Raw genomic sequence first — 14,547 nt, 5'->3', positions numbered from 1 at the left:
GAGGTAAGAAGTCCTGGTGATACATCATTAAGGCAACTCATCAGAAAGAAGCTTTGATGGTATTAAGATGATTAAAAATCATGGTCCTTTTCAGAAAATTGTTCAACAGAGGAGAATAAACACGCAGAGGGAGGAAGTTGTGTTTTGCCTTTAAAACTCACTTTCTTAACAGCAGGATCCCCTTTAGATGGATGACAGGATGGAGACATTTTTACCTGGAAAAAAAGGCAAACATTGTAATATCCTGTTAGTTATAGTCCAGTTTTATTTGACCCACACTCAAAATAGTTCAACTAGAATTGGTGTAACTGAGATAAAACAGACATTTTCAGAGTAATAAGGAATAGGTGATTTTTTTTTAAGTCGCTTTGAAATATGATTGGGGTAAGAAGAGTGGAACAGATGATCCAGATTGGTTTTAACTAAATGGTGAGGAACCAAACATATAGATTTTTGTTGATAATGTTAATCAACTGATATAACATGCAATAGTCAGCATTTTTTTGCAGAGGCCAAAGCCAACTATCCTTTGTGATATAATATCCCTTTTAAGCAAAATGCACAAGAGTTTGTTAATAATAGTGAAGGATTTAGATAAAGTATCAGCCAAACCATAACAAAAAGATGCTTAGCCCAAGGAAGAGAAAATCTTCAAATGGTGCAGAAAATCTTTAAATATTTGAAAGGTTAAAAGAGATTGTCACATTAGATAAATGAGTTAGACCCAACTGCAAGCTACCTGCAAGAAAATACTTTAAATATAAAGACACATAGGTTAAAAGCAAAAAGACTGGAAAGATATACCATAATAGCATTAAATTTTAGAGGAAAGATTATTATCAGGGATAAAGAAGATAATTTCATAATAATAAAGGGCTCAATTCATTAGGAGGACATAACAATCCTAAACACTATGAGCCTAATAGCTCAGAAGTACATAATACAAAAACTGATAGGACTGCAAGAAGTAGATTTTATAGTCAGAGATGTCCATACTCCTCTCTCAATAAATGATAAAAAAGTAGGCAGATAATCAGAAAAAATAAACCCAATTAATAAATGGGCAAAGGACCCAAAGAGACATTTTCCAAAGACACACAAAAGGCCAACAGCTATATGAAAAGATACTCAATCATAGAAATGCAAATTAAACCCACAATAAGACATCACTTCACACCTGTTAGGACAGTTTTTATAAAACAGACAAGAGATAACAAATGTTGGTGAGGATGTGGAGAAAAGGGAATGTGCTGGGAAAAGGGATATGTTGGTGGGAATGTAAATTTAGGTATAGCTATTATGAAAACAATATGGTGGTTCCTCCAAAAATTAAAAATCAAACTCCTATATGACTCAGCAATCCCACACCTGGGTATACATCTAAAGGAATAGAAATCAGTATCTTGAAGAGATATCAGCACACCATGTTCAGTCAAGTATGCAAACAACCTAAGTGTTCATCAATGGATGAATGGATAAAGAAGATATGATATACATATATACATATATGGATTGTTATTCAGCCATAAAAAGAAAGAAATCCTACTATTTGCGACAACATGGGTGGAGCATGAGGGCATTATGCTAAGTGAGGTAAGTCACCAGAGAAGGACAAATATACACTGAGTGGCCAGATTATTATGACCACCTGATATTTGTAGGCAAATTAGCTATAATTTCACGCTGAAGTTGCTAGAGGGCCAGACCATTATAAATAGGGAAGCAGGTTGTTTACCATGACAGTAGAAGTGATTTTTTTCTGAAAATATGGGTAAACAACGCGATTTAACAGCCTTTGAACGTGGGATATATACTATGTAAAAATCACTTCTACTGTCGTGGTAAACAACCTGCTTCCCTATTTATAATGGTCTTGCCCTCTAGCAACTTCAGCGCAAAATTATAGCGAATTTGCCTACAAATATCAGGTGGTCATAATAATCTGGCCACTCAGTGTATATGATATCACTTATATACTGAATCTGGAAAAGCTGAACTCATAAAATCAAAATAGAATGATGGTTACCAGGGGCTGGGAGGTGGGGAAATTGGGGAGGTATTGCTTAAGGGTACAAACCTGCAACTAGTAAATGAAAGTTTGGGAGATCTAAGGCACAACATAGTGACTATAGTCAACAATATTGTATTACAAACTTCAAAGTTGCTAGGAAACGAGATTTTTACTGTTCTCAACACACACAAAAATAATTACGCGACATGATGGTGTTAGCTAATGCTACTATAGTCATATTGAAATATATAAATGTATCAAACTAACATGTTGTATACCTAAAACTATACAATCATGTCAATTATATCTCAACTAAAAATAAAAAAAGACATAGAAGGCTTAACACAACTACCTTGATAAGATGGACATTTACAGAACACCCTATCCCCAACAAAAGTATAATGCATGTTCTTTTCAGGTACACATGGACCATTTACCAACTTAGACCATTTTCTGGCAATAAGACAATTCTCAATAAATTTAAAAGAATTCAAGTCATACAAAGAATGTTCTCTGATTAAAACAGAAATAAATTAGATTAATAACAGAAAGATCTCTGGAAAATTTCCTTATACTGTATTAGGAGCTAAGTAACACACTTCTGAATAACTCATGGATCAAAGAAGAAATCAAAAGAAAATCAGACCCTAGAAACACACAACCTACTAAGACTGAATCATTAAGAAACAAAATCTGAATAAGCTAACAGCTAGTAAGGAAACTGTAATAAAAAACCTCCCAACAAAGAAAAGTCCAGAACCAGATATTTTCATTGGTAAAATCTACCAAACATTTAAAGAATTGTCAATCCTTCTTCAATTCTTCCAAAAAAATAAAGAGGAGGAAACACTTGCAAACTATTTTAGGAAGTCAGCATTACTTTGATACCAAAGCTGAACCTGGCACTACAAGAAAACTATAGGCCAATATCCCTGATGAACACAGATGCAAAAGTCCTCAACAAAGTACTGGCAAAGTGAATTCAACAGCACATTAGAAAGGTCATACATCATGATCAAGTGGGATTCATTCTTGGGTGGCAAAGGAGGGCTCAATATACACAAATCAATAAATGCGATACACCACATTCAAAGAATGAAGGGAAAAAATCCACATGATCATCTTAAATGATGCAGAAAGATCATCTGGCAAAATTTAACACCTTTTCATGATAAAAACACTCAACAAACTAAATTTAGAAGGAAATACCTCAACATAATATATATATGTATCACAGCTAACATCATACTCAATGGTATAAAACTGAAAGCTTTTTCTCTAAGATAATAATGCCTGTTTTTACCATCTCTATTTAACATAATATTGGAAGTCCAAGTCAGAGCAATTAAGCAGGAGGAAGAGTAAAAGGCATTCAAATTGGAAAGGGAAAAGTAAAAGTACCTGTTTGCAGATAACGTGATCTTATATGTAGAAAACTCTAAACTTAGATTTAAAAATAATCTGTTACAACTAATAAACAAATTAAGCAAAATTGTAGGACACAAAACAACACACAAAAAACAGTTTGTTTCTCTATACTAATAATGAAAAAATCAGTAAAGGAAGTTAAGAAAACAATTTACCATACTATAAAAAAGAATAAAACACTTCGGAGTAAATGTATCCAAGGAGGTTTTGACTTGCATACTGAAGACTACAAAATATTGCTGAAAGAAATGAAAGATGATAAAAATAAATAGAAAAACATTCCATGAACGTATTTTGGAAGACTTAATATTGTTAAGATGTTCATACTACCCAAAGCAATCTATAGGTTCAATGCAATTCCTATCAAAATCCCAATGGCCTTTTTTTTTTTTCAGGAAAAAAATTCCATCCTAAAATTTGTAATTAAACTACCTTGAAGAAGAACAAAGTTGGGGGCCTCACACTTTCTGATTTCTAAACTTACTACATAGCTACGGTAATCAAAACAGTGTGCTACTGGCATAAAGACAGACATACAGAACTAATGGAATAGCACAGAGACTAACAAACTGAATTCAACAGCACATTAGAAGGGTCATACATCATGATCAAGTGGGAATATCACATATATGGTCAAATGATTTTCAACAAGGATACCAACACCATTTAATGAGGGGGGGCGGGGGAGGACAGTCTTTTCAGCAAAACTGAAGATCCACATGCAAAAGAATGACGCTAGACCCTTATCTAACACCACATACAAAAATTACCTCAAAAATAGATCAAAGACCAAATGCAAGAGCTAACGCTATAAAACTATTAGATGAAAACATGGGGGAAATTTCATGACATTGGATTTAGCAATGATTTCTTGGATATGACACCAAAGGCACAAGCAACAAAAATTTTAAAAAAGACAAATTCGACTTCATCAAAATTAAAAACGTATGTGTACCACAGGACGTTATAGATAAAAAGGAACTCCCAGAATGGAAAGAATATTTGCAAATGACATATCTGATAAGGAATTAATATCCAGAATATATTAAGAACTTCTAAAACTCAACAACAAAACAACCCAATTTAAAAAATCAGCAAAGGACTTAAATAGATATTTCTCCACAGAAAATATACAGATGGACAATAAAAATATGAAAGATGTTTCACATTATTAGTCTTTCACAAAATGCAAAAATTAAAAATACAATGAGATACCATTATACGCCTTTTAGAACAGCTGAAACTAAAAAGATTGACTAGCCCTGGCTGGGTAGCTCAGTTAGTTAGAGTGTCATCCTGATATGCCACGGTGGCGGGTTTGATCCCCAGTCAGGGCATATACAGGAAGAACACACAAACATGGAACAGCAAATATCTCTGTCTCATCAAAAAATTTTAAAATAACAAAATAAAAATATTAACTATACCAAGGACGTGGAGGAACTGGAAACCTCATATACTGCTGGTAGGAGGGTAAAATGATACAACCATTTTGGATAACAGTTTGGCATTAAAATGATAAATAGAATTTTTCATATGAGTCAGCCATTCCATTTCTAGGTATTTACCCAAGACAAATGAAAGTATACTCCATACAAAGATTTGTACATAAATCTTAGTAACAGCTTTATCTGTAACAGCCAGAAACTAGAAAAGTCTATCAGCAGGTGAATTAACAAATTATGGAATATCCATCAAATGAAACATTTCTCAGCAGTAAGAAGGAATGGACTCTTGCTAAAACAATGTCAATGAATCTTTTTAAAAAAATATATTTTATTGATTTTTTACAGAGAGGAAGGGAGAGGGATAGAGAGTCAGAAACATTGATGAGAGAGAAACATTGATCAGCTGCCTCCTGCACACCCCCTACTGGGGATGTGCCCTTGACCGGAATCGAACCTGGGACTCTTCAGTCCACAGGCTGACACTCTATCCACTGAGCCAAACTGGTTAGGGCTGTCAATGAATCTTGAATAATTATGCTGAATGAAAGAAGCCAGACCAAAAAAAGCATATATACTTGTGGTTGCACTTACCTATATTGTAGAAAGTGAAAAATTAATCTATAGCTACAGAAAGCCGATCAGTGGTTTCCAGGGAACATAAGTGAGGAACTGAGTAAATTTGGGTTGTTGCCCAGCTGGCGTGACTCAGTGGTTGAGTGTTAACCTATGAACCAGGAGGTCACGGTTTGATTCCCAGTCAGGGCACATGCCTGGGTTGCGTGCTCAATCCCCAGTAGGGGCATGCAGGAGGCAGCTGATCAATGAGATCAATGATTTTCTCTCATAATTGATATTTCTCTCTCTCTTTCCCTCTCTGAAATCAATAAAAATATATTTAAAAAGTAACTTGGGTTGTTGATGCATGGGGTCAAGCACCTTGATTGTGGTGATGGATACATGGATATGTACATGTCAAATTTGTATATATTTATATCAATTATACCTCAATAAAGCATTTAAAGACAATTGTAGGATATAACTAAAATGGTGCTTAAAATTTTATAGACTTTTTATGCTATGTTGGAAAATAAGAAAGGTTTAAAATAAAAGGAACTAAGTTTCCAATTTAAGAAGCTAGAAAAAGAAGATCAAAGTAAAACCAAACTAAGTAAAGGGAAGGAAATAATAAGCAGAATCAATGCAACAGAAATCAGACAAAAACAATAGAGAAAATTAACAAGGTTGCCAAGGTTGGTTATTTGGAAATACCAAATAAAGCTGGTAAATTGTTATTTAGATTAATTAAGAAAAAGAGAATATAAGTGACCAATACCAGCAATAAGTTACCAATTACTACATGTAACATTACTTACAGACATTTAAAAGATAATAAGACCCTATTATGAACAATTTTATGCCAATAAATTTGGCAAATTAAATGAAAAAGACACATTCTTTGAAAAACAACTTACAAAAATGGATCCAATATGTAACAAAATATGAATAGCTCTATATTTATTAAAGAAATTAAATGTTATCAAATCTGTCCACAAACTCCAAATCCACATGGTTTCAGCAATGAATTCTAGCAAATATTAAGTACACAGAGACTAATATATAAAATCAGAATATCAACTTTCTAATTTCAAGGAAGATGAAATTATTAGAAGTAGTTCGATATTAGGTACCATCTGTCCAGAATGACGAAGAAGAGGTATAAGTGCTGGATAAACAATTGGACTCAACTTCTTAAGCCTCTTCCAATTTTAACAGTCAATTCTAAGAACCTACAGCAGAGATGATGAAGACATTTCCTTTCACTGTGGGATCAAGCTTTTCAAATAGGACCATGTTGCAGGCTTTCTTGCCTTTCCCCTCTGACTTTCAGAATAACTTTAGAAAACATCCCTCAGCTCAAGGATCGAAACTGCTGGCTGTCCAGATTGTCCTTTCAGATTTAACAGATCTGCAAAAATTAGACTTGACAGTCTTTGCTCTAACTTACCATGACATTAATACTCTGGAATTTACTCCAGATGTATGATGTAGCTTGCTAAATGTGATCCAATTTTAACTCCTGGTATGCTCTTTTTGAAAACGGAGAAAATACATTTTCAAAGCAAAGTAGATATTTAAGCTTAAAAAAATGACCTCACGAAAGAATCCGCAGACTTTTTAAAAACAAGCCAAGAACTAGATGTGGTGCTGGAAAATTTATCTGAGAAAGCTGTTCTCTGTAGATTAAGCCAGAGTGTTTGAAGTGGCAACAAAAATGGTTCAATATCGCTCATGCTCATGAAAGGTCTTATTTTTTTCATTTAACAGGATTCCTTCTGGAAATGCCGCAGGCAATGCAGCTTAAAGAGACGCTTTAAACCCAGGTGTGCAGACCCTAGATCTGGGGATATGGTTGATATGTCAAGCTATGGCCTTAATAATAATGCTGAACTTTGGTGATCTTTGATAATAAGATGATTCCTATGAGAAACAATCTGATCTAAAGTTTAATAGCAATAGGAAAACCTTATCACTTTGCTTTAAAGAAACAACACACAAAAAAACAAGCCTTGACTTTTCTGATTATAAATGGAATACATACTTACTAATGGAAATTTAGAAAAAACAAGAGAGCAAAACAAAGCAAATAAAAATAATAATCCAACCACATTAGCAATAACTACTGTGAACATTTGGAATCACAGTTTTGTTATATTTTCATGTTACATGTGATAATGTTTATTTCACCATATTCTTCAATAACATGTTTTTTTCATGGATATATTGGAGTCCCATTCATTATATAGAAATACTCTAACTAATTTAACCAACTATTGGGGGAGTATTGAAACATTTAGGTAGTTTTTAATTTATTTTGTTATTAAAAATGCTGTCATAAACATCCTTGTATATAACATTTGGTACACATTCTTCATGTATTATTTCCGTTGCACAGATTCTTATGAATAAGTCACTGCTTCTAAGGGTGTAGGCATTTAAAATTACATATTGCCATTTTTTTCTCCTGGTAAGATGAATCCATAAACCCTTTTCCTATGATTCTAAAATCCAAAAAACTCTGAAACCAAAGTAATTTCTTTAAAAAAATTTTTGGCAACAAAAATCATCTACCTGATAGTAAAACCTGACCTGAAGTGAGGCTGTTTATAGTCTTCATTTATCTCACATGAGCATCTGATTATGGGATGTTACCTAGACCTATATAAAAGGCTAATATGCAAATCAACTGAATGGCGGAACAACTGGTTGCTATGACGCGCACTGACCACCGGGGGCAGACGTTCAATGCAGGAGCTTCCCCCTGGTGGTCAGTGTGCTCCCACAGGGGGAGTGCTGCTCAGCCAGAAGCCAGGCTCATGGCTGGCAAGCACAGTGGCAGTGGCAGGAGCCTCTCCCGCCTCTGTGACAGTCAAACATCCCCCGAGGGCTGAGGGACACCCCCTTGTGTGCACGAATTTCCTGTACCAGGCCTCTAGTGTTATGTAACATACAATATATGCCTTATATTACCTTTCTTTGAACACTTCAAAGATGTCATTTTATTATCCTCTGGCTTCCCCCATTTTATTAAAATGAGAAGGCAACCATCATTCTTAGTATTGTCTACCTTTGGTGGCTTTAAAGATTTCTTCTTTATCATTAGTTTTAGTAGTTTGACTGACAATGATGTGGTTTTTCTTTATATTTATTCTGTTAGTGATTTGCTGAGGTTTTTGGATATACAAGTTGATTTTTTTCACCAAATGTGGGAAAATTCCAGACAGTATTAGGTTATCTCATTGCCACTTCTCTCTCCTTGCTTTCTGGAACTACAGTAATATAAATGCTAGACTTCTTGATATTGTTTCACAGGTCACTGAGAGCTCTTTTCCCTTATTTTCAATCCTTTTAGTCTCTGTGCTTCAGTTAGGATTATTGCTACTGAGCTGTCTTCAAATTTACTGATAACATTTGTCTCAATGTTAAAAATGCTGTTAATAGCTAATGAACTTTTCATCTTAGATATGTTTTTTAGCTCTAGAATTAACACTTTGTTTTATTTTATAGTTTTTGTTTATCTGCTGATATTTTTCCATAAATTCAATTATTCTGCTGACACTTTCCTCTAAATCCATTTTTAACTTCTATTATTTAACTTCTATTTAACATATTTCTAACTTCTATTATGAAGTCCCTGACTACCAATTGCAACATGTGGCTCACCCATAGGTCTGCTTCTATTAATAATTTTTCTCTTGATTTTAAGTTATAAAATCCTTCTTCCCATTGGTCCTATGATAGTTTGAACTTTGGCTTTGTTGGACAGGTCTTATTTTGCTTTGGCCTGTAGTCTTGGGGCAGCCCTTAGTCCTAAAGCACAGTCCTTCTGCAGTTTCAGTGCAAAATGTGAGGTGTTTTACCAGTCCCCCTATTTGGCAAGACTTGCACTCAAAATAACACTATGTAGCTGCTGAAATGTAGATTCTGCTTGGTTCTTTAGTCCTTCTGATATTACTTTCTGCCTGCTTTCTGTGTTTGATTTTGGATAGTTCCTGTTTCAATACAATCAAGTTCACTAATCATTTCTGCTGCAATGTGCACCATGCTGTTCTTCATCTCAGACATTGTAGTTTTAATTTCTATTGGGTCTTTATAACTTCCATATCTCTATTTAGCATGTTAAAGTTTTCCTCTAGCTTCTAGAACATATGGAGTACAATTATAATAATTGTCTTAATGTTCTTCTCAACTAATTCTATCATCTATGCTATTTCTGGGTCTGTTTCAATTACCTAATTTTTGAAAAAGACTAGTGTTTAGAGCAGTTTTAGATTCACAGCAAAATTGAGAGGAAGGTACACAGATACTGCATATATGCCAGGCTCCACATATTCACAGATTCCCCTATTATCAACATCTCCCTCCAGAGTGGTACATTTGTTACAATTGATGACACATTACATTGACACATCATTAATGCCCAAAGTCTACAGTTTACATGAGGGTTCACTCTTGGCATTGTACATTATATGGGTCTGGACAAATGTGTAATGACATACACCTACCATTACAGTATCATACAGAGTATTTTCATTGTCTAAAAGTCCTGTGTTTCATTTATTCATCCTTCTCTCCCCCAATCCCTAGGCAACCACTGATCTTTTTTTTTTTCCCAAGAGAAAGGGAAGGGAGAGGGAGAGGGGGAGGGGGAGGGATAGAAACATCAATGATGAGTGAGAATCATCTATTGACTGCTCCCTGCACACCCCTTATTGAGGATCAAGCCCACAACCCAGACATATGCCCTGACCAGGAATCAAACCATGACCTCCAGGTTCATGGGTTGACACTCAACCACTGAGCCACACCGGCAAGGCAACCACTGATCTTTTTACTGTCTCCACAGTTTTGCCTCTTCCAGAGTGTCATATAGTTGATTTTTTTCCCCTCCTCTTTATGACTTTTCTTTTCCTGCTTTCTTTCATGCCTTGTAATTTTTTATCAAATGCCAGACATAGTGCATTTTACCTTGCTGGGTTAGATCTTTTTATAATCCTTAACATATTCTTTAACTTTATTCTGAGATGTGGTTAAAATACTTAGAAATGTGACCTTTTTTTATGTTTTGCTTTTAAGCTTTGGTAGGTGGGATCAGAACAGTAGTTAATCTAGGGTTAAGTTTTCCTCTAATACTGAGGTCAAGACCTTTCTTAGTACTTTCAACGCTGCCCTGTAAATTATGAAGCTTTCCAGGCTGGCATCATTTCTCACTCTATGTGAATTTGGGGCCTTGCTACCTTTAATTCTTTTGGGTGCTTCTTTTTCTGGCCTTCCTCACACGCGAGTGCGTTAGTATTCAACTTTATATTCAAAGTTGCCTTCAGCATCTCTGGAGCTCTCTGCGTATGGCTCTCTCCTGTCCAGTGCTCTGTCTGGTGAACTCTAGCCACCTTGCCTTCCTCAGCTCTGTCTCCTCAACTCAGAGAGACTGATAAGTTCTGCCTCAGTTCCCCCTCCTTACACCATGGCTTGGAAACTTTCTCCCAGCAATAATTTGGGGTTAGTCCTAGGGGTTACATAATTTGTTTCTTGTCTCCCAAGAGTCACTCTCCTTTACTTCTTGAGGTCCAGACTTGGCTGCTAATTAGATGTTCCTGCCTATCCATTTTCCAATATCACAATCAATGTATCATATCAATCCTTGTTTTAAATCCTTTCTATTTTCATTTCAAGAATACAAACTAAATTTCTCCCAGAGTCTGACAGGCTATTCAGGATCTGGCCCTGCCTACATCTTCAACTCCATTCCTTGCCATGTTCCCCTTCAGTCACTGTATTCCAGCTACTGATCTTTTTTCAGTTCCTTGAACAAGTCACCCCCCCCACTCACCCCTCAGTTCTTGCTTGCTTATAATCTTTTTCCCAGAGCCTGATACCTTCTTATCTTTCAGATGATAGCTTAAACATCAATCTGCACATAGATATTCCCTACTACCCAATCCAAAGTAGGTTTCCCCTCATGCTATTCTTCCCATAATAATCTCTTCTTTCCCTTCACAGAACTTATATGCCTGTCACAATTTCAAATTATATATTTGATATACTGTTTAATTATTGTCTAGCTCTCTTACTAGAAGGTAGGCTACATGATGGTGGGAACTATATTTTTTTTGTTCATCAATGTATACTTAGTAACAAGAATAGTGTTTAGTCCAAAGTAGGCATACATTAAATATTGGCTGAAGTAATGAATCACTCAATACTATAGTATAGTGGGGTTGGGGGAATGAGAAGAGATAAACCCAAGATCTTACATGCTTATATGCATAGCCCATGGACAAGGGCAATAGGGTAATGAAGACCGGAGGTGGGGTGGGGTGAGGTAGGGCTGAAGGGAGGGAGGGGAAGGAGGAGGGGAATGGGAGATATCTCTAATACTATCAACAATAAAAAATACTAAAGTATAATAAGATTATTGAAAAATGGGCAAGTCTCAAAAACATTCATTTATGTTAGAATCATTCATCATCTCTCTATACTTCTGAGATATATTAATCGCCACTTAATCTGTAAGCTTATATAGAAAATATTCTTTGGAGAAATGCTGCTATCACCAAAAATTAAAATTTCATTTTTTAGTATTAATTTCAATCTAACATATTTATAATGGGGAGCTAATATTATTTGAAAATGGACATATGAAACCAAGGTATTAATATTAATGTTCCTATTTCATTAAATAACATGTAAACCAAATCTCTAATTTATAGTGAAAATCCAAAATAAATAAAGCAATGTATAATGGTTAATTGAAAATTATCACTGAGCATAAATAAATGTCATTTACTGAATAATTTCTTGGAAGTTTTAAATACTTCCTGACATTATTTATAAATTTACCCCAAAAGATAAAACATTTTCTTAGGCAACTCTAAAAACAACAAAATAAAAACCACTTCAACCAGCAGGAAAAAATATCAGCTTATTTCATTTAATTATCTCCTTCTGTGTTTATTAAAGAACTAGAGGCCTGGTGCACAAGATTTGTGCACTCTGGGGGGTCCCTCAACCTGGCCTGCGCCCTCTTGCAGTCCGGGAGCCCTTGGGGATGTCATTGGGGTGAGCCTCTGGTGGTTACTGAAAATTCTTTGCTCCCGCGTGCTACGGTCCCGCTTGGCACTCACACCTGCTGTCGGCACTGGCCCTGCTTGCAACTGCTGCGGGTGCCTGGAGCTGGCCCTGATTCCTCAGCGTTATCAACGGGTGCAAGCGACAGCTGCCGGCCCTGATCGCCCCTCACGGCTCCTCCACCTCCCGCTGGTCCTGAGGTGTGATCGGGGCCGGCAGCCGCCACTCACACCCACTGCTGGCGCTGGCCTCACTCACACCTGCAGCCAGCACCTGGCACTGATCCCAACTGCTCGGCGCCGTCAGCGGGTGCAAGTAGGGTGGGTGCAAGTAGGGCTGGCGCTGTCGGCACGTGGGAGTGGCGGCGGCAGGAGGGGGCTGCTGGCAGACAGGGGACTGGGGACTGCGGAGGCACAGAGGATGGGCTGAGACCTGCTCCTGTGCCCACCTCAGCCTCGCGGCCCACAGTTCCTTTCAAGGTGCATGAATTCATGCACCGGGCTCCTAGTACATTATAAAAACTTTCTAATGAGTCTCTAATGCTCTTATTTTTAGAAGTTTATAAAAGGAATAACAACTTGAATGTTTCTGGTACATAATAGTGTGTTAGTTTATTATCAGCTCTCAAGAACTCTAAGCCCCATTGATAATATAATCATGTTAAAACTAAAATCTAACAAGTGTCCAATTATGTTTCTTTGAATTTATATCAAGTTGCCTGTTGACTGTGAGAAATGGCTTACCTGTCTGAATTTCAAATGACGGACTGGGAAACAGAAATATGGTGAAAGCGAGACTTTTAGTAACTAACACTCTCAGAGTGGGCGCCCATTGTATAGGAACACAGGTGGGGCAGGGAACATAGCCTATTTATTTAGTCCAGCCGTGGGCAAACTACGGCCTGCGGGCCGGATCCAGCCCGTTTGAAATGAATAAAACTAAAAAAAAAAAAAGCCCTAACCCGTTTGGCTCAGTGGATAGAGCGTTGGCCTGCGGACTCAAGGGTCCCAGGTTCGATTCCGGTCAAGGGCATGTACCTTGGTTGCGGGCACATCCCCACTGGGGGAGTGTGCGGGAGGCAGCTGATCGATGTGTCTCTCTCATCGATGTTTCTAACTCTCTATCCCTCTCCCTTCCTCTCTGTAAAAAGTCAATAAAATATGTTTAAAAAAAAAAAAAAAAGACCTTACCCTTTTATGTAATGATGTTTACTTTGAATTTATATTAGTTCACACAAACACTCCATCCATGCTTTTGTTCCGGCCCTCCAGTCCAGTTTAAGAACCCATTGTGGCCCTTGAGTCAAAAAGTTTGCCCACCCCTGATTTAGTCCCTTCTCCAGTTCTTCATTGGCTGAGTACTATTTGGTCACCTGTTTCCTCATATGTCACCTAGGTCTTGCTGTCTCCCATTGGGCCATTTAAATTCTGGCTGTCTCCACCTCCGTTTGTTTAGGGGACTCTCAGGGAAAATGTGCTATCAGCCACATGCACAGCTCTCATATCCTATCCCCACCCCCCCCACATCCTGTTTGCTTTGGGGAAATTCAGTAACCTCCTGGCCACATGCTGTTTCTTTCCTATAAAGATGAATCAGAGGCATGTTTCTTACATTGACCGAAAGTTATTATTTTTAATGCTTACCAGTACCAATGAAGATGGTTAGTTGCTACTATAATTTTTTTTTAATATATTTTATTGATTTTTTACAGAGAGAAAGGGAGAGAGATAGAGAGTTAGAAACATCGATGAGAGAGAAACATCGATCAGCTGCCTCCTGCACATCTCCTACTGGGGATGTGCCCGCAACCCAGGCACATGCCCTTGACCGGAATTGAACCTGGGACCTTTCAGTCCGCAGGCCGACGCTCTATCCACTGAGCCAAACCGGTTTTGGCGCTACTATAATTTTAATAAAGGAATAATTAAAGATAAAATTTAAATTATGTTATACCAAAATAACATTTGCTGAGAAAATAGAAAGATGAGTTCGTCGGTTGAAATTAGTTACTCCAAGTATTTCAGCTGTGGGTAA

At 36.8% G+C, this 14,547-nt stretch overlaps 1 protein-coding gene across 7 annotated transcripts in view; it reads right to left on the bottom strand.

The window, feature by feature from the left end:
• VPS8 (VPS8 subunit of CORVET complex) overlaps positions 1–14,547 on the bottom strand; it is a 268,045-nt gene that overhangs the window by 30,973 nt on the left and 222,525 nt on the right. For 4 of the 7 annotated variants that reach the window (XM_059687232.1, XM_059687235.1, XM_059687231.1 and 1 more), the window contains one exon: positions 162–215. The exons of 1 other annotated variant lie outside the window; for it this stretch is intronic. In XM_059687232.1, coding sequence (XP_059543215.1) covers positions 162–215 — 54 coding nt within the window. Of the gene's footprint in view, positions 1–161; positions 216–6,545; positions 6,675–14,547 lie in introns of those variants that run through there. 2 more of the 7 variants (XM_059687237.1, XM_059687236.1) reach the window with 2 other exon arrangements.

The sequence above is a fragment of the Myotis daubentonii genome, chromosome 3 (genome assembly GCF_963259705.1).
Source record: "Myotis daubentonii chromosome 3, mMyoDau2.1, whole genome shotgun sequence".
Classification (NCBI taxonomy): domain Eukaryota; kingdom Metazoa; phylum Chordata; class Mammalia; order Chiroptera; family Vespertilionidae; genus Myotis; species Myotis daubentonii.
This window is presented reverse-complemented; position numbering and strand designations above follow the sequence as displayed.